The sequence below is a fragment of the Mercenaria mercenaria genome, chromosome 2, assembly GCF_021730395.1.
Source record: "Mercenaria mercenaria strain notata chromosome 2, MADL_Memer_1, whole genome shotgun sequence".
NCBI lineage: Eukaryota > Metazoa > Mollusca > Bivalvia > Venerida > Veneridae > Mercenaria > Mercenaria mercenaria.
The window spans coordinates 37637199-37659337 of NC_069362.1; the positions used below are offsets into that span (position 1 = coordinate 37637199).

At 35.7% G+C, this 22139-nt stretch overlaps 1 protein-coding gene across 10 annotated transcripts in view; it reads left to right on the forward strand.

Moving 5' to 3' along the window:
* The window catches only part of LOC123563746 (uncharacterized), an 85033-nt gene extending 63500 nt beyond the window's left edge, over positions 1-21533 (forward strand). For 7 of the 10 annotated variants that reach the window (XM_045356729.2, XM_045356732.2, XM_045356733.2 and 4 more), the window contains 6 exons: positions 5468-5541; positions 6306-6357; positions 9775-9861; positions 10451-10542; positions 15223-15247; positions 19591-21533. In XM_045356729.2, the coding sequence (XP_045212664.2) occupies positions 5468-5541; positions 6306-6357; positions 9775-9861; positions 10451-10542; positions 15223-15247; positions 19591-19767 (507 nt within the window). In that variant the 3' untranslated portion in view covers positions 19768-21533. Of the gene's footprint in view, positions 1-5467; positions 5542-6305; positions 6358-9774; positions 9862-10450; positions 10543-14397; positions 14414-15222; positions 15248-15955; positions 16045-19590 lie in introns of all 10 variants that reach the window. The other 3 variants (XM_053535361.1, XM_053535401.1, XM_053535384.1) reach the window with 3 other exon arrangements.
* The last annotated feature ends 606 nt before the right edge of the window (positions 21534-22139 follow it).

Genomic DNA, 22139 nt, shown 5'->3' on the forward strand with positions numbered 1-22139 from the left:
TCACACTTTTCATGGGATCTTTATGAAAGTTGTTCAGAATGTTCATCTTGATGATATCTAGGAAAGTTCGAAACTGGGTCACATGGGGTCAAAAACTAGGTCAGTAGGTCTAAAAATAGAAAAACCTTGTGACCTCTCTAGAGGCCATATATTTCATGAGATCTTCATGAATTTTGGTCAGAATGTTCACCTTGATAATATCTAGGTCAAGTTTGAAACTGGGTCACGTGGGGTCAAAAACTAGGTCAGTAGGTCTAAAAATAGAAAAACCTTGTGACCTCTCTAGAGGCCATATTTCTCAATGGATCTTCATGAAAATTGGTCTGAATGTTCACCTTGATGATATCTAGGTCAAGTTCGAAACTTGGTCACGTGGGGTTAAAAACTAGGTCAATAGATCTAAAAATAGAAAAACCTTGTGACCTCTCTAGAGGCCATATTTTTCATGAGATCTTCATGAATAATGGTGAGAATGTTCACCTTGATGATATCTAGGTCAAGTTCGAAACTGGGTCACGTGGGGTCAAAAACTAGGTCAGTAGGTCTAAAAATAGAAATACCTTATTACCTCTCTAGAGGCCATATTTCTCAATGGATCTTCATGGAAATTGGTCAGAACATTCACCTTGATGATATCTAGGCCAAGTTCGAAACTGGGTCATGTGGGGTCAAAAACTAGGTCAGTAGGTCTAAAAATAGAAATACCTTGTGACCTCTCTAGAGGCCATATTTCTCAATGGATCTTCATGAAAATTGGTCAGAATGTTTATTTTGATGATATCTAGGTCCAGTTCGAAACTGGGTCACGTGAGGTCAAAAACTAGGTCAGTAGATCTAAAAATAGAAAAACCTTGTGACCTCTCTAGAGGCCATATATTTAATGAGATCTTCATGAATATTGGTCAGAATGTTCACCTTGATGATATCTAGGTCAAGTTCGAAACTGGGTCACGTGGGGTCAAAATTTAGGTCAGTAGGTCTAAAAATAGAAAAACCTTGTGACCTCTTTAGAGGCCATATTTCTCAATGGAGCTTCATGAAAATTGGTGAGAATGTTCAGCTTGATGAGATCTAGGTCAAGTTCGTAACTGGGTCATGTGCGATCAAAAACTAGGTCAGTAGGTTGAAAAATAGAAAAACCTTGTGACCACTCTAGGGGCCATATTTTTGACGAGATCTTCATGAAAATTGGTGAGAATGTTCACCTTGATGATATCTAGATCAAATGTAAAAGTGGGTCACGTGCCTTCTAAAACTAGGTCATTAGGTCAAATAATAGAAAAACCTTGTGACCTCTCTAGAGGTCATATTTTTCAATGGATCTTCGTGAAAATTGGTCAGAATTATTTACCTTGATGATATCTAGGTCACATGTGCTCAAAAACTAGGTCACTATGTCAAATAATAGAAATAACGACGTCATACACAGTTCAACACTGGGTCATGTGGGGATAGGTGAGCGATTCGGGACCATCATGGTCCTCTTGTTTTTTTATTTGGCATGAATGTTTGTCTCAGGGAGACAGAATGTCATGTGCAACTCCCAGACCCCTAGCTCAAAGATCAAGGTCATACTCAGAGGTTTTTTTGTTTAGGTCCACCTTTCCTGAAAAACAATTGTTTATCATCAGACATAGTGTGTGTAGGCCAAGAAACATAACTCTGGTATGCATTCTGTCTGAATGGGCCTTTTTGTAGTAAATTGGAGTTTCTTGGTTATAATTATGTCTCCCCCACTGAGGTTCATTTGGATGATATTTCACTTAGTAATGACCCCTTTTAGCTCACCTGAGCACAAAGTGCTCATGGTGAGGTATTGTGATCATGCTGTGTCTGGCGTCTGTCATGCCTGTGTGCATGTTTCCGTCAAGTCGTCCATCCGTCGTCAACAATTGTGTTTAAAGGACATCTCCTCCAAAACCACTGAATGGATTTTGAAGAAACTTGGCCACAATGTTCCTTGTATGGTCCTCTACCAAAGTTGTTCGAACAGTTCCGCTTGGTTGCACATAGGGGATGCCAGAGCTGAAAAATAGAAAAAACTTCAAGCGACATCTCCTTCTAAACCGATGGTCCGATTTTTAAATAATTTCACACAAATGGTCCTTATGTCACCCTTTACCAAGATTATTCAAATTCCGATTTGTCAAAAAACATGGCCGCCATGTATATAGTGGAAACTTTAAAAATCTTCTTGTGTGAAACTGCTAGCCGATTTTAAAATAATTTAACAAAAATGGTCCTTGTGTGACCCTCTGCCAAGATTGTTCAAACTATTCAGATTCGTCAAAAAACATAGCGACCAGAGGACGTGGTGACTTTCCTCTATATACATATATATATATAGTAGAAATTTAAAAAAAAAACAGCTGCCCGATTTTAGAATAATTTTCCACAAATGGTCCATGTGTGACCCTTTACCAAGATTGTTGAAATTATACCGATTCGTCAAAAAACATGGCTGCCAAGGGGCGTGGTCACTTTTCCCTATAATTATGTATAAGTAGAAATTTTAAAAATCTTCTCATGTGAAACTGCTGGCCCGATTTTAAAATAATTTTACACAAATGGTCCTTGTGTGACCCTCTACCAAGATTGTTTTGATTATTTTGATTCGTCAAATAACATAGGTGTCAGAGGGCGTGGTTACTTTTCCCTATATATTTATATAGTGGAAACATCAAAAATCTTCTTGTGTGAAACTGCTAGCCCGATTTTAAAATAATGTTACACAAATGGTCCTTGTGTGACCCTTTCCCAAGATTGTTCAAATTATTCCGATTCGTCAAAAATATAATTACTTTATACAAACTTGTACAATTATAAAGGATAATAATCCCCTTCATCCTACGTGTAAGAAAACATAACTCTAGTGCACCACGTCCACTTCGCCTGCAAACTTCCAAATACCGAACTTTAAGGCTGGTCTGGAGGTTGTTTGGTTTTAAAAAATTACACTGTACTTGGTCCCTCGACCATGACCATGACCTACTGACCTGCTTTCTTCTTTTTTAAGATATTGCCATAAAATTGGGACCACTTGTACAGTTTTAAACACACATCTCAAAACTGATGTTCAGTGACCTTGATTTTGACCTACTGACGTACTTTCTTCTTTTTAGCTCACCTGTCACCTAGTGACAGGGTGACCTTTTGTGATCGCCCTTCGTCCGTCCGTCAGTCCACAATTTCTTGTGAACACGATAGAGATCACATTTTGCAATCAATTTTAATCAAACTTGGACACAACTTGTATTGGCATAATATCTCTGGCCAGATCCCATCATTGGTTCCAGAGTTATGACCCCTTAAAAGGCCAAAATTTGCTATTTCTGGCTTGTGAACACGATAGAGACCACATTTTGCAATCAACTTTAATCAAACTTGCACACAACTTGTACTGGCATAATATCTTGGTTCCTAAATTTGAAAACTGGCCAGATCCCACAGTGGCCAGATCCCACTGTGGGTTCCACAGTTATGGCCCCTTAAAGGGCCAAAATTTGCTATTTGGGCTTTTGCAACCATATAGAGACTTCATTTATGGTTTGATTTGATACAAACTTGCAAACTATGTTCAACAAGAATAAATCTTGGATTCCATGATGAATCTATCAGATCCAATCATAGGTTCCGGAGTTACGGCCCCTGATTGATCCCTGAAAGAGCCAAAATTTCTTAATTTTTACCTTGTGAACACGATACAAATGACATCTTATATTTGATTTTAACCACACTTACGCGCAACTTAAGTCACAATAAGATCTCAGTTCCTTTCGAAAACCGGCTAGATTCCTTCATGAGTTCTAGAGTTACTGCCCCTTAAAGGGAAAAAATTTTCTATTTTGGCCCTTTCAGTCATGTATAGAGGTTTCATTTGAGCCGTGCCATGGGAAAACCAACATAGTGGGTGTGCGACCAGCATGGATCCAGACCAGCCTGCGCATCCGCGCAGTCTGGTCAGGCTCCATGCTGGTCGCTTTTAAAGCCTATTGGAATTGGAGAAACTGTTAGCGAACAGCATGGAGCCTGACCAGACTGCGCGGATGCGCAGGCTGGTCTGGATCCATGCTGGTCGCAAACCCACTATGTTGGTTTTCTCATGGTGCGGCTCATTTATGCTTTGATTTGATACAAACTTACACAGAATGATCATCTTGATGATTTCTAGGCCTTGGTCAAAAACTAGGTCATCAGGTCAGATCAAAAGAAAAGCTAGTTAACAACCTAGAGGCCACATTTATGAACTATCTTCATGAAACTTGCTCAGAATGTTTATCTTGATGATTTCTAGGCCAAGTTCGAAAATGGGTCATATAGGACAGAAACTAGGTCACCCGATCAAATCAAAGGAAAAGCTTTTTAACAATCTTGAGGGCACATTTGTGACCCTATCTTCATGAAACTTGGTCAGAATGTTTATCTTGATGATTCCTAGGCAAAGTTTGAAACTTGGTTATATTGGGTCAAAAACTAGGTCACCCGGTCAAATCAAAGGAAAAGCTTGTTAACACTTTTGTTCATTTGATGTGCATGAAACTTGGTCAGACTGTTTTTCTGCATGAAATATCGCATGTATTTTTATCTGGGTCATGTGGGATCAAAAACTTGGTCACCAGTTCAGATCAAAGAATAAGCTTGTTTACACCCTAAGGGGCACATTTTTATGCCCCTGCGGGAGGCATATAATGATTGTCCTGTCCGTCCGTTTGTCTGTCCGTACGAGGTTAACCAAATGGGACCGTTTCGTCTAGCATCAGTACTCCTAACTAGAATGACTTGATACTAATGCAGATGTAACCTGTGACCATTCCTCATCTTCAGACATCACCTGACCTCAGATTGACCTTGACCTTGAACTTGACCTTGTTTTGGACTTAGCTTGCTTTGTATCGACAAGGATGCCACCGGGGGCATCAAGCGTTTATTGAACGCAGCTACTTGTTCATTCTATCTTTATAAAACTTGGTCAGAATGTTTGTTATCATGAAGTATTGGATGATTTCAAATCTGGGTCATGTGGGATCGAAAACTAGGTCACTAGGTCAAATTAAAGGAAAAGCTTGTATACACTCTAGAGTCCACTTTTTTGCTCCAATCTTCCCGAAACTTTGTCAGAATGTTTGTTTTCATGAAATTTTGGACAGGTTTGAATCTGGGTCATGTGGGGTGAAAAAACTAGGTCACTAGGTCAAATCAAAGAAAATGCTTGTTTACACTCAAGAGGCCATGTTTTTTGGTCCAATCTTAATGAAAATTGGTCAGAATATTTGTCTCCATGAAATCACTAGGTAAAACATGTTTACACTGTCATGGAGTGTTACTCAGGTGAGTGACCTAGGGCCATCTTAGCCCACTTGTTAAGGTACAGCAATGAAATTTGGAGATCTTATACAGTTTTGCACATTTTTTTGTGCATCTTTGTACATTTCCTCCCACTGCAATGTACAAAATTTGTTTCTTGTAGGATGTAAGAGTATCAGCTGCTAAAGCTCTTGCTGCTCTCGGAATGTTTGGAAAAGCATGTGAACGCATTGAAAAGTAAGTTATTCTACATAGACATACATTTTGTTTCTGTCATCAGTTGTCAGTCCAACACTTGAATATTTTGTTTCCTGTAAAGTCAGTGTTTTAACCTTTAGCCTGCTGGCGGCGAATATTTCTACCTTTGCGACCAGTGCAGACCAAGATCAGCCTGCACATTCGTGCAGGGTGATCATGGTCTGCACTGTTCGCTATTCAGTCAGTAAATTTTCAGCAAACACCCCTTCAAATAATAAATGGTATTGCCCAAATTGAGTGATGGACCAGTCTATTATAGAAATTTAGCAGGATAAAGGTTAAAAGTCCTCTTTTGCAGAGGGAATTTGTATGATTTCCTATAATACACTTTAGCTTAATGTTTTGTGAATGTTGACATAATTCATAGCCAATATACATTTTGAACTATTCACGATGCTTTGCAGTGCTATAAAGTGACAATTTATATATACAGTCAGACTTCATTCGCTCAAACTTGGATAATTGGAACACCAGCCTTTTCCCGAACTCATCGTCAGGGCCCGGCAAAATCCCTGTATAGTGCATTTTGTTCAATGACTTGAACTTCTGATAATTTGCACAAATTTTGCTGGTCCCATCAAGTTTAAGGGAACGAAGTTGTCTGTATTCCAAAATTTTACAATTAAAAATCACAATGTTTTACAGTTCCCTCCTTTTATACATTTCACTGTTTTAGACCTTCAGTTATGTTGTTTCACTGTAGAGTCCATCTTGTATACATGTATTCTACTGTCTTATTTCAGGAGATTGGAGGATATGGATGAGGATATACGTGCTCAAGCTGTTATCTCTGTTGTAAGTCTAAGTCATCTTCATTTTTAGCTCGACTATTCAAAGAATAGGGGAGCTATCCTACTCGCCCCGGCGTCGGCGTGAGCATTGGCGTTAGCGTGAGCGTCAAACAAATGTTAAAGTTTGTGTACCACCCCAAATATTTACAAAGTCCATTGAGATATTGCTTTCATATTTTGCATACTTGTTTACCATCATGACCCCAGTCTGTAAAAAGGAGGAGGCAACTCTATCAAGCATTTTGACTGATTATGGCCCCTTTTCGACTTAGAATATGCTTATTGTAATGTTAAAGTTTGCGTACCACCCCAAATATTTACAAAGTCCATTGAGATATTGCTTTCATATTTTGCATACTTGTTTACCATCATGACCCCAGTCTGTAAAAAGGAGGAGGCAACTCTATCAAGCATTTTGACTGAATTATGGCCCCTTTTCGACTTAGAATATGCTTATTGTAATGTTAAAGTTTTACTCATAGCTTATATGCTAGCACTGAGAATAGTCGAGCGCGCTGTCAACTGACAGCTCTAGTTAATTTTCACAGTTTTTGTTATCAGGGAACAATGGTTATAATTATGTTACTGGTACCAGAGAAAAAAGTTTTATGTTACCTGGGAGCAATGATTATTTTTTCTTTTACCCAGGAACAATGATTATATTTGTGCTACTATGGAACAATGACTACATTTAAATTACCTGGGAGCAATGGTTATTTTTTTTTATTAGTCCCCTACTGGTTGAAAGCCAGTTTCGGGGACAATAGGAATGCGCTTTTCCGTCCGTCCGTCATTCCGTCCATCCGCCCACAATTTCGTGTTCGGTCCATAACTCTGTCATCCATGAAGGGATTTTAATATTACTTCGCACAAATGTTCCCCATGATGAGACTACATGTCTTGCACAAAACCTGGACCCCTGGCTTAAAGGTCAAGGTCACAATTGGAAGTCAAAGGTCAACAGGGCTTTTTTCCTGTCCGGTCCATAACTCTGCCATCCATGAAGGGATTTTAATATTACTTGGCACAAATGTACCTCATAAAAAGACGTTGTGTCGTGCACAACTTTCAGACCCCTAGCTCAAAGTTCAAGGTCACACTTAGCAGTCAAATGTTAACATGGCATGAACAGGGTCTGTTTCGTGTCCGGTCCATAACTCTGTCACTCATTAAGGGATTTTAATATCACTTGGCACAAATGTTTCCCATGATGAGATGACTTGTCATGTGCAAAACCTGACCTCTAGCTCAAAGGTCAAGGTCAAAATTGAGGTCAAAGGTCAATAGGGTTTTCTTCCTGTCCGGTCCAGAACTCTGTCATTCATCAAGGGATTACAATATTACTTGGCATAAATGTTCCCCATGATGTGACGACATGTCATGCGCAAAACCCAGAACCCTAGCTTAAACATCAAGGTCACACTTGGAGATCAAAGGTCAATAGGATTTTTTTCCTGTCCAGTCAGTAACTTTGTCATGCTAAACAGGATTTAAATATCAGTTTGCACAAATGTTCCCCTGGATGAGACAAAGTGTCATGTTCAAAACCCGGGCCCTGAACTGCAAGGTCAAGGTCACACTTAGAAGTCAAAGGCCAAAAGGGCTTTTTTCTTGTCCAGTCTGTATCTCAACAATCCTTAAAGGGATTTTGATATTACTTGGCACAATTGTTCACCACCATGAGACAGAGTGTCATGTGCAAGAACCAGGTCCCTAGGTCTAAGGTCAAGGTCACACTTAGAGGCCAAAGGTCAGATACAAAAATGACTGTGTCCAGAGCATTTCTTCTTCATGCAAGGAGGAATTTTGATGTAGCTTGGCACAAATGTTCACCACCATGAAACGGATTGTCATGCACAAGAACCAGGTCCCTAGGTCTAAGGTCAAGGTCACACTTATAGGTCAAAGGTCAAATTCAAGAATGACTTTGTCTGGAGCATTTCTTCTTCATGCATAGAGGGATTTTGATGTAACTTGGCATAAATGTTCACCACCATGAGGCACCCTTGTTTCTAGAATTATGTCTCTTTGTTTTACTATAAATAGATTATATTGTAACTTTCTTAGCTCGACTATTTAAGGAATAGGTAGAGCTATTGGACTCACCCATGCATCGGCATCTGCGTCCATGTCCTTGTCAGCATCATGTTTTGGTTAAGTTTTTGTATGTAAGCTGGTATCTCAGTAACCACTTGTGGGAATGGATTGAAACTTCACACACTTGTTCACTGTGATGATCGGACCTGCATTGCACAGGTTCGATAACTCTACTTTGCATTTTTACAAGATTATGCCCCTTTTTCGACTTAGCAGTTTTTGGTTAAGTTTTTATATGTAAGCTGATATCTCAGTACCCACTATTGGGAATGGATTGAAACTTCACACACTTGTACACTGTGATGATTTGACATGCATTGCACAGGGTCCTCAACTCTATTTTGCTTTTTTACAAAATTATGCCCCTTTTTCAACTTAGAAATTTTTGGTTAAGGTTTTGTATGTAAGCTGGTATCTCAGTACCCACTAATGGGAATGGATTCAAACTTCACACACTTGTTCACTGTCATGAGCTGATATGGATTGTACAGGTTCCTTAACCCTGTGTTGCAATTTTATAAAATTATGCCTCATTTTGGACTTTGATATTCATTCACTTGACAAAGACAGCTCTTGTTATTACTAACCTTAGTGAAAAATTGAGACCACTTTTCTGTGGTACAACATGCATGTTACATCCATTTTTTTAGGTGTATTTTGACCTATCTCTACCTGGTCAAGAGTTTCTTGTTTACTTATATTATAGATTTTTTTTTTTTTTTTTTTTTTTTTTTTTGTAGGATTAATTTACCTTTGTTGTTACTGTAAATATCTTATATGATAACTTTTTTATAATCAGCCAAAAAAAATCTATATGAAAACAACTGTAGGTTTTTATATATGCAAATTTTAATCCAAGCGTTTTGTTATAACATATTGTATATATAGTACAATATTGTTTATACATTATTGACAGATATCAGTTCATTATGTTACATTGCACTGTAGAGAAAATTAGGTGCCTTCCAGTAGGGGACTTTGTATTGCATGGCAATACTTTATTCACTTGTTTTGTGCAGGAATAATGATTAATATTACCAGTCAAAAAAATGTTTGTATTTATGTTACCAGGGGAGAACGATTATATTTTGTATTAGCTGGGAACAGTGATTCTGTATATGTTTCCAGGGAACAAAGATTATATTTGTACTAGCTGGGAACAATGATTATATATATTTTACCAAGGAAAATGATTTTACCAGGGAACAGTGATTATATGTTAATAGTTACTTGGGAACAGTTGCTACATCTATGTTTACCAGGTAACAAAGATTATTTGTAAATTTCTTGGGAACAATAATATTATCATATTTATATTTACCAGGGAACATTAGAGATGAAGAATGAGAAGATTATACGACTCCTGTTGGAGATGTTGGAACTAGATGCCAGTGAATATGTCAGACTTATGGTATGAATTAAGGCGTTTTGACTGCTTATAAATCTGTTGGACAGAAAGACTTCATTACTTGTGTGACAGACAATTGGTGATGCAAGTAGCAACAGTCTAACAGTTACTAGAGACTATATAAAATTATTACTAATAGCTCCGAGCTGGACAGTTCTAGGGCTGGTCAGTCTTGTGTCTGTCATTGTATCACGACTGGGTATAGCAAAATGTCATGTGTCTGTAGCTTTGATACTCGAGTGAGGCAGCATTATAAACTTGGATATTGTGCTCAGTGCTACATGTAGACACTGTTGTTATGTGACTGAAAACTGAGAGACACTAAACCAAACATGCAGACAGACACACACACACATACACATACGCCTTATTAAATTACTTAAAAAATGTACATGTAAATTGTTTATACACAAGTATAAATCTGCTTGAAATTTATTCAAGGTTTTCCTTGTAAAAACATGTGCAAATTGAAAGATATTTAATCTATTGTATGAAATTATTGATAAAACAGAATAGGTTTTGTATGTTTTTTCAAAATGTTTTGACTAGTTAAATAGTATTAACTATTAAGTTATTATATATTTGGTTTCAGATTGCTAGAACATTCACAGTGCTCAAACTTGCTGATAAGAGGGTCCTGAGAGCCCTCAGAGAGAGGGACAAGGTGGACGGTGCTCTAGCCAGGTACAACTTACACTAACATGAATATATACCTTCATTTAGTTATACCAAAGTTGCTACAGTAAGCATATCAGAAGAAAGATATTTCTGGTCCTATTTACAGGAAATGCTTATTTCAAAACAAGTTTTCTATTACAATATATCATTGTCTTTGTTGACAAGATGGGGTTTTATTATCAAATAGAAGAGTTGATTGTTGGAATTCACACAAATAAAACTGGACAACTTCCAGTTGTTATCATTTTTTGTCTTTCTGTTTTTGCTGAACATGGACAATTCATATCATAATTACATTTGGTGAAGGGTATAGTCAGTTACAAGTTTTGCTGACAGTTCATTCTATTTCATATGTTTAGCAAATTAGGACCAGGTTTGAGGGAAAGAGTGGCAAAAAAACAACATTTGAAATGTTTAATTAATCAGTAATGAATGACTGATACATTTTTAGCTCACCTGTCACGTAGTGAACATGATAGATACAACATTCTGCAATCAACTTTAATCAAACTTGCACACAACTTGTATTGGCATAATATCTCGGTTCATTTCGAAAACTGGCCAGATCCCATCATGGGTTCCAGAGTTATGGCCCCTTAAAGGGCCAAAATTTGCTATTTTTGGCTTGTGAACACGATAGAGACAAAATTTTGCAATCAACTTTAATCAAACTTGCACACAACTTGTATTGGCATAATATCTCGGTTCCTTTCGAAAACTGGCCAGATCCGGTCATGGGTTCCAGAGTTATGGCCTCTTAAAGGTCCAAAATTTGCTATTTTGGCTTTTGCAGCCATATAGAGACTTCATTTATGGTTTTATTTGATACAAACTTCCAAAATATCTTCAACAACAATAAATCTTGGATTCCATGACAATTCAGATCCAGTCGTAGGTTCCAGAGTTATTTTATATCTGATTACCTCCCCTGATCGTAATCAAAATGGATTTATATCAGGAAGTACTTATAGGACCCATTTGAAATTTCATTACTGTCATTAGTTGGACTGAGACAATCGGGGTAGATAACTTTGGACTGATTTTATGTCAAATAACCTCCCTTATTTCAAACAAAAATGGGTATATCTCCATAATTAATGAAGATACTGATCTGAAATTTCATTTATGCCATCAGATTGACTTGGACAATCAATGAAGATACAGATTTACTGAATTTATGACAAATTACCTCCCTTTATTTTTGATGTAAATGAATATACTTAGCAGCTTCTAATGAGATTGGTTTGAAATGTTATTAAGTCTTCCATGGTAAGAAATAGTCATGTTAGAGAACTCTTGATTGAATGTTTATCGATATGAATACTTTTCTAATATATTGTTGTAAAGGCGTGTACTCTGTATCTTCTATATGCATATACCAATGCATGATTACCTCCCCTGATTTTAATAAAAATAGATTTATCTCGGTAAGCATTTATAGGACTCATTTGAAATTTCATTATTGTCATGAGACAATCAGGGTAGATAACTATGGACTGACTTTATGTCAAATTACCCCCCTTTGTTTCAAATTAAAATGGGTGTTTCTCAGTAACTAACCAAGATACTGATTTGAAATGTCATTTATGCCATCAGATGGACTCAGACAACCCGGGTAGATAACTTTTGACTGAATTTATGACAAATTACCTCCCTTGATTTTATGTAAATGAATATACTTTAAGCAGCATCTAATGAGATTGGTTTTAAATGTTATATGTTTTCCAGGGTAAGAAATAGTCAAGGTAGTACAGAAATGCAGCATTTGAGCCTAGGACCCTCAAACTCCATATGGAGATTGACCCTGACTAGTATGTGTCCCATAGATCAAAAGGGACTGTTACAAGAGAATATTTTTGTCCTGATTATATTAAGTGTGTATGCCTATGTGACCTATGTCAAAACTTGATCAGCAATGGTACTCAGGTGAGCGATATAGGGCCATCATGGCCCTCTTGTACAATCTGATTTCTTCATTTTAAAGAAAACCTTCAATACCCTCCTAGTGATGATGTTATATACAGTTAACTCTTGATCATTTGAAACCATTCAGAGTCTTTCAGTATTTATATAAAAAAAGAAAATTAAATTGAAAGGGCAAAATTATACTTAGCGAATAGGATCATGTGAAATTAGATGCAAAGTTTATTATCAGAACATTTATAGCTTGACTATTTGAGGAATAATTAGAGCTATCCTACTCACCACGGCGTTGGCGTCGGCATCACACCTTGGTTAAGTTTTTCATACCAGTCCATATTTTGACAAAGTCTTTTGAGATAAAGCTTTGAAACTTTCAACACTTGTTTACCATCACCATGGCCAGTTATAGGCAAAGGAACATTATAGGATATTTGAGGAATTAATTGGCTTCTTACGGTTGGTCGGCAAACCATGGTTAAGTTTTTGTACCAGTCCATATTTTGACAAAGACTTTTGAGATAAAGCTTTGAAACTTTCAACACTTGTTTACCATCACCATGGCCAGTTATAGGCAAGAGCACATAACTCCATCAAGGATTTTGGCTGAATAATGGCCCTTTTTGACTTAGAAATCTTGGTTAAGTTTTTTGTACTAGTTCATATTTTGACAAAGTCTTTTGAGATAAAGCTTTGAAACTTTCAACACTTGTTTACCATCACCATGTCCAGTTATAGGCAAGAGTACATAATTCCATCAAGGATTTTGGCTGAATTATGGCCCCTTTTGACTTAGTTTTTCGTACCAGTTCATATTTTGTGTAAAGTGTTTGATATATGGCTTTGAAACTTTTATCACTTGTTCAGTATAATAGTCTCTATCTGTAGGAAAGAGTACATAACTCTGTCATCTATTTTGGCTGATTTATAGCTCTTTTTGGACTTGGAAATTTGTTCTGTTTTCATACAAGCCCACGTTTTGTCAAACTTTTTGACATATTGCTTTTAAACTTTGAACACTTGTTTATCATCATGATTGCCATCTGTAGGCAAGAGTACATAACTCTGACAACTATTTTGGCTGAATTATGGCCCTTTTTGGACTTTGAAATTGGTTCACACATTGCCATTTAGTGCAAGACTTCTTGAAATCCATAAATACAGGAACATTGTTTGTCTAATCTATTTTTTTCTTTTGTCTGAATATCTGTGGTAATATTTTGACCCCATTCTTCAATCAATTCTTGGAATAGTCAAGCGCGCTGTCATCTGACAGCTCTTGTTATTCTTCCTTTGTAACTTTCTGTAGCAACTTTGGTCCTTGTTGTTTCATGTTTGAAACTTAATTCAGATTTTGATATTGTTAAGTGGGCTTTTGGTAAATTTGTTCATCACCATGGTAACAGGCTAATATTCACAATGTGTGATAGATTGTTGTTGTTACTGTTGTTTCAGGAGTGTTTCTAATCTACCTCCGAGTGTGTTTTCCTAGAAATGTTATTGAATTTTCCAAAGACTTGGTTGCAGGCCCTTACTTTCATGTAGATAGATTTTTTGTAATTTTGTAAATTTGTTCATTGTGACAAAAACATATCAGATATGAAGTATTTTGAATGATTGTTTAAATGTTTCTTATATACAATGGAACACCGTCATTTGCTGGAGCACATGGACTCAATCAAGCAATTAACGTGGTCCTTGGCCATATTCTTCATGTTCTATATTTATATGACCCAAAACCTTAGATAACTCCAACATTTTGTTCATGGCCTTGCGAAACCATTGGTGTTTTACTGTAAAATTTAATTTTCTATTTTACGCTATCGGACAAAAATTGAGTTAATGAAGCAACCATCTTTAAGAATATACCTCTTTTAAAATATTTGATAGAACTTAACATTTGTATTGCATTAATAATTATACTGTTGTTATTTATAAAAGAACATCTTTGAAAAAGGTAAAAGACTCTAATTCACAATTCATGCGTCTGTCCGTCTGAGTCCTGAATAATCAAAATATGTATCAGTCCTCTCTTTTTCTTTAATATTTGATCAAATTTGATTCTACTTAGCATGAGAAATTGATCTGTTTATTTACTCTCTCTTTACAGAATTGCACTATTGTAACTTTTTTCAAGCAGAAATATAATGGACTGCATAATTTGTTACTTGCAGTTCTGTTTATTTCTGTACTAGTCAGTCCATCTGCACCCATTCTCTAAATCTAACTACCGTTTCTGTTTTCTTGAATATATTTCAATTAAAGTTCCCAGTGTTGCCTTTTGAAACTTTCAAGGACTGTCCCCTTAATTATCATTTCAATAACTAACCTAAAATTTCTAATACTGTATTCCCACTTATGACAAAATACTGAATTCAGATCACTGTCTTTCGAGAATGCATTCATCTTATGGGTTGCATCCCTATTTGAAATAAATGATAATCTTGAATAATAATTCCTTTGATGTGATGATATTTCCTAATTTTACAGTTGTCATTGTCTAATTGTTTATTTAAAGATTCACATTAATTGAAGTAATAAAGCCTAATCACAGATCACACTTATTTTCCCATAATCATTTTGGAAAAGAATCTAGCCATGCCCAGATATAGGGCTTTAGCCTTCTGAAACCTGTAGCTACAATTTTATATACCGGAAATATTCTCCTCAAATTCCAGACCTGCTTGATTTTGAATAAAAAAATAAGTGTGTGCTGTGATTTAATTCCTCTAAAATGACTAAATGTCTAATACTATATGGTTGAAGGTTACACTTGAGAGACATAACAAAGGTTTGAGTGTGAAACCCAAATAATAGAGCATGTTTACCTGTACCATATGTTCTGTACACACTTACAAACCGTGCTAAGATCTGTTTGATTTGATACACCAGCAACATTCAACCAGGATACTTTTGTAATCCTGTTTTAGAGCAGTTTTCTATCTGTATAGGTACCCAGCAGTGAGGTGACGGTTTCAAAAAAAAAAAATGTTTTAATGTTGAGGAAGAGATTGACACAGCCAAAGATTTACAAAAGCGGACGTTCAAAAAATTGTTTTTCTGCTAAATTTCTATCAAATTATCTCGACTTTCGGCAATGGCAATGCTGTGTTGCAGTTGGTCAATTTCAGTCTGAGATTCAGAGGACGCCGAAATAATAGCCACAATAGTTTTGAAATTGGTTCCCATACTTGCGTTTTACAACGTTTTGTTTTGAGTATCATTTTATTTGACATGATAAATGGATCAAAAGAATCTTCAACACTGAGCTGTCTGAAGTATATTATATTTATATTTTTAAAGAAATATGTGCTAAAATTATTTGATGATAAGATGTTCAATAAGATTAACTTGCAAAAGCCGTTCATGCAAATTGGCGAGGCTGATTTTTCAACAAGCAAAATGTGACCTTGATATGTAGTACAATATAAATGGTTTGTCAGTGTGTATGGACCTGTGTTTGACTCCTACCCAGATGCATGTACTGTATTTATTCTAGGCTGCACGTTTCTGAGAGCACGTGTCAGGAGACACACCCTTCCCCCTCTCGGTCACTACCCAAACTACCTCAATCCCAACAAACAATACGTAAATCAAATGTTATATCTTCACGTTTTTCACCTCAACACAACTGCATGTAAAATTTAATAAATAAAAATTCAACTGTTTTGAAGTCTAGCAAGTTCGACACTTCATATCTCTGTTACATTTTATTCATAAAAAAAGTGTTATTGAGTATTTTTATGCCCCCACTTTGGGGGGGGCATATAGATTTGCCCTTGTCCGTCTGTCCGTCCTTCCGTCCGTCCTTCTGAGAATGTTGTGTTGCGCCTAGCTCCAAAAGTATTTGATGTAGAGTCACAAAACTTTACAGGAATGTTGGTCGGCATGTGTAGTTGTGCACATGAGGGTTTCGCGTCCGGATTCATTAAGTCGTGTGGGAGTTGTGGCCCCTGACTTTGTAAAAATTGGTCATTTTAGTGTTGTGTCATGCCTAGCTCCAAAAGTATTTGACGTAGAGTCACAAAACTTTACAGGAATGTTGGTCAGCATGTGCAGTTGTGCACCTGGGGTTTCGCGTCTGGATTCATTCAGTTGTGTAGGAGTTATGGCCCCTGACTTAGTATAAAAATGGTCATTTTAATGTTATGTCGTGCGTAGCTCCAAAAATATTTGACCTAGAGTCAACAAAGTTTACAGGAATGTTGGTCAGCATGTGCATTTGTGCACCTGGGTTTTGCGTCCAGATTCATTCAGTCATGTAGGAGTTATGGCCACTGACTTAGTTAAAAATTGGTCATTTTAATGTTGTGTCACGCATAGCTCCAAAAGTATTTGACCTAGAGTCACCAAGTTTACAGGAATGTTGGTCAGCATGTGCAGTTGTGCACCTGGGGTTTCGCGTCCAGACTCATTCAGTCGTGTAGGAGTAATGTCCCCTGACTTAGTTAAAAATTAGTCATTTTACTGTTGTGTCGCGCGTAGCTCCAAAAGTATTTGACCTAGAGTCACCAAAGTTTACAGGAATGTTGGTCAGCATGTGCATTTTTGCACCTGGGGTTGCACGTCCAGATTCATTCAGTATTGTAGGAGTTATGGCCCCTGACCTAGGAAAAAATTGTCATTTTAATGTTTTGTTGTGCGTATTGTTTTCCCAAAGTTGATCTGTGTCCTTTGTCATGTAGTGGGGGCATCTGTGTCCCACGGACACATTTCTAAGTTGTCAATAAGTCTGGCATTTTTCACTGCTGCAAGCAGTCGTACTATAAATTGCAGAAAAAATGTTTTTGCTTAAGTTTAGATAGGATAAAAAATGTCAAACATTTACTACTATGACAAATGTCAGTTGTGTTGAGCTTTACAATTACCACTGTGTATTTCAATATAAAATATGTACAGTTGAAACTCGTTATATGGAACTCATTAATCAATTCCATCTATCTCGAAGACATTTTTAAGTCCCGTCGAGAAAAGACGTGCACAGAATATCATTTTAAGTCAAATTTCGGTTATCTCGAAGTAAAACACTAGATTCAGTGGAATTCACGATACGGAGTTTCAACTGTATTTTATAGCACATTAATTTTGTATATTTCATACACAAATGCAACGATACAATGATATTATGTAGAAAGCACCAGTTATGATGTTAAGTTTAAATCAAAATGTTTATTCTTGCTTGTCTAATAAAAGTATAGCATGACAGTTTAGGAAGCATCACCATGATGATTGTCCTTTTCATCAGCATCATGATCATGGTGATCATCCGTTTAATCATCATCATCATGGTGATCACCAATTTCATCATCATCATCATCATGGCGATCGTCATTTTGATAATCATCAGCATCATCACTACGTTGATTGTTCTTTTCATTAGCATCATGGAACACTTGTACTTTTGCGGACCTATGATAATAGTAGTTTAATAATGCCTTAAATATTAAAAGTTATAAGGGGTTACTTTATTTTTAGATAACTATGTTTGGGCGTTTCTGCCTCCTACACCACCCCCACCCTATTCCTCCCGCTTTGCTCCATACCCCTAACTTGCTGCGCATGTGCATTGTAAACTTCCGGGGACTGCTAAAGTGTATTCTATCCAGCATCAGCATCATGGTGTTCATCCATTTCATCATCATCATCATCATGATGGTAATAATCAGTTTCATAATCATCAGCATAATCATCATTGTTGTGATTGTCCTTTTCATCATCATCATCATCATCATCGTCATTGTCCTCCGCTGCCTTCTCCTTATCATTATCATCATAAATGCCATCACCATCATGATTATTTTGCAAGTCAATTACTCCACAAAAATCTAGCATCAACCGCTATCAGTGACATCAGCTGTATATATCCTCTCATATAAAATCTCGTAACTCAGAAAACACACACACAAAAAATTGAAAAGATTGTACAATATATTAGGATTCCATATAATTTATAAATAGAGGATATTACACTGAGTGTCTTTTTATATTGAATTTATTAAACGAGTTGAATAAAATAATAGAATGCGAGGCTCTGCCGAGCATTTTATCTATTTTATTCAAAGAGTTTAATAAATTCAATATGGAAAGTCACAAATGTAATATTCTTTTTATCACATGTCAGCTTTTCCTGTCGAAACATCAAAAGTTCTACACTCTTTTACTATATAAACAAGTCAATTTGACCAACGTCTCCATTACTATAAATGACGTCGACGTCAAGGCTTTATTACACTAGTGTATTATCACTTTTATTCAATGGCTTTATTACAATCCCGCAAAGTTAAACATGTGATAAGTGTTTTTATTCATCATTAAGCTTATGAATGGAAAATAAGAACATTTTTATTAGTGATTATGTTGGAAAATTTAAACATAGAAAAGGTAGATAATAGGTTATTTGCACATAGAATGTTAGCTGTTTGACAGATCTAAGCATTTAATATTAGATGATAATTAAAAGTACAATAAAATCTCAATCTTCTTTATTTCTCTGCACCTGTCTCTCCGAATGTTTTCTATAATTCTTCATTACTTACAGTGCAGATACTAACATGTAGATATAATCTGTAAATAATTTATACTAGCAATAAGTCAGTACCAATTTTCTTCCAGATGATATGAAATGACTACTTAAAGTCATATACTGATTTATACAAGTTTGAGGAAAAACATCCTCTGTAGAAATGGTACCTTAATTTAATGTCAGAAACACCAATATTTTCTTCCAGATGTAAATATCATAAACTACTTATTACTTTTTTAAACATACAATGTACAAGTTAGAATTTCTGCTAATACATCATTGTGCAGAAAAAAATAGTTCCAGACGATTGAACTAGTTGGATATTAAAGACTAACACTGCTTTCAGTCATAGTAATTAAATGTTTTCAGATATGTGTTATTTGTACATGTGAAATGTAATTTTAAAGTGACTAATTTTCAGTAAATTTAAATGAAGTTATACAGAACAAAGTTTTATTTTGTCTACAGATTTTTTTCAATTAAGAATATTATTCAGAACTTAACAAGTTGTTTGAAAATGATTATCAATTGTATAATACAGACCATTAGGTAATAAAGCTTTTTGGCTTGTTTTTTAGACTTTACTATAACAAAATATGTTTACTTTACAGAGAATCAAGGAAAGCATTAAAAGTTCTGGAATCTTTGGCCGTGCAGGTCCGACTTACGTCACCTACAGGCCGGAAGTCTACGGGTTCCCGCGCCTCAGCTCGCGGGATAACACCGCGCTTCACTCCTGCAGTGACCGCATGAGGTTACTTACTCTTGTTGGATTCCAGTTACAGTAAGCCAATAGGCTGAAGGGATAATTCTATTGGTGTGTAAATCTGAAATATAAACATGGTATATACAAGATTGTTCATCAGTTTTGGTTACAGTAAGGCAATAATCTAGCTGGTAGACATCGAGGAATGCTAAATTTATTTGGTGCAGAGATAACTGACAACCAGTATTGATAAATACATTATCAAAAAATGTCAGAAGAGGCAGTTTTAAAAAAAATGGTTACTGTCATATAAGCTGGAAAAAGAAGCTTCAAGATGAAAATCAGGTTAAATGTGCTATGTTCTGAAGGATAGATAATTTCCTGAATCCTGGATGTAGACGTCCACCATAAGCATACTTTGAAATTGTATTACTTGGGGACTACTTTCTAGAATTTTCTTGTTAACATGCGTAATAAGTAACTGAATTTCACATGAATCTTGCTGTCAAATTTTGAAATTGACAAAGTGATACCCACACGAAGTAGCCATTTTGGCCAAACCCACAAGCTTTTATGCCAAAATTAAGTAGTTATACATTTAGTGCTACACTTTTACCTTTATTTTCACTGCATGTTTAGTGTGGTATGAATACTGTGATATATTCGAGAAGTTATATGTGCTTTTACAGATTGTTATTATTTACAAATGTAATACATTTATGTTGATGTCATCAGTGACTTTTTTTGCCCTTTTGGGAAAAGGTCCGGTTCCAGATAAATTGGGAAAAATAGCGGGGTTTTTACTCAGATTGGGAATTTTTATAGTTAATTAATAACATCATTTAGAATGCTTCTTCCTTTAATTCCATGTAACATGTAAATATCATCAAACAAACTGTTTGAATGGTTAAATCATGGTGAATGTCAATGTAACTAAGTTTTCCTTCTACAATCATCAAAATGCAAACTTAATTTAGTCATTTGGGGAATTCTTGGATGATAATTGGGAAAAATCATTGCATTTTTCAGTTGGGAAAAGGTCCTTTTAGGGGTACTTTATAAAGAAGGAAAAAAATCGCTGGTCATAACATGACTATATACATAGTAATATAATAATTTACTGTAGAACTGTATGTTGAAGTTATATGCAGTAAGGGTACTGTTCCAGTATTATAATTTATTTTATTTGTTAATCAAGATTTTAGTACATCATACATATTGCAGTTATTAACAAACAGAGTTATCTGTTAACATAGCATTTATTTTTGAAATATGCATTTTGTAAAACAACTATATAACCCAGATTTTGACATTTGCCAATAAAATGTTTGATATTTGTTCTATGTCTGTTGATGATACCATCAGTAATACGTAAATGCTTGAATATAAATATAATATAAGATATCTCTCATTTACTAGTATTTCACTACTTTCATTTCTTATGCATTCATATTAAGTATAAAATGCATTCAGTATGTAATATTTACAAGTTAATTTTAAGCAACAATGAAACTTAAAATCCCCAGTTTGTGAAACTGCAGCTGCCAGTATATTGTACAGATATACTTTAAAATTGTGCAACCTCGTTTATCAGAGTCTGATTATGTTTGAGTCAGTAATCTATGAGAAAATTTTTTTTGCCAAACACCTTAATATTTTAGATTAAATTCTTCATGGAATTTTCAGACGAGTATGTTAACTGCTGTGATTATTTGTTGTTGTGTTTACTCCTACAAGAACTGTGATAAATTTATAAATTCCTTGTGTTTTTGTGACGTATATATGATTGTTAAGTTTACGTAGTTTTGTATGAACCTCTTCAAGAATAAAGTAAATGTCTGGAATAAATTTGTTTGTATTTTCTTTAGAAGTAAACTGCACTCTTTTGTAACATATGATCAATTACGTTGGATAGTAAAATAATGGATGTGATTTGTTGATTTGGATGGTATTGTTTAATTGACATGCCTCAATAAGATGACAGAAAGAGCTTTTGCTTCCTTGATCCTTCCCCTAACATAATGAACCGTAAAAATTAGAAGTATTTTTCCCTGTATCGGCCCAAGAGTGGAGAAAACATTTAACCGTACCATCTATGTATGTTAAATTTAATTTCAATCCTTTTACATTATCTTTGTATAAGTATTATTGTAAGGACTGGTAAGCATTTTGAATAAAACAGCTTAAATATAATAACCACACTAAATGCGCACTAGGCAAAGTACAAGACTATTGAGAGGTCACAAGTATGATCCATGAGCACATGGCATTTTCTGTAACAAATTGACAGGAGACTGTGCTCGAAGTCACTGGTCCTCCATCTCAGATTCATGTATGAAAGTTGTCAGTTACTTACAGATAAAAAGTAAGCAGTGATGCAGAATGCAGGAACACTGGTTAGATTTACAGAACTGGAATACTTTTGACAAATTGTGTTAAACCCAAACAAACGAG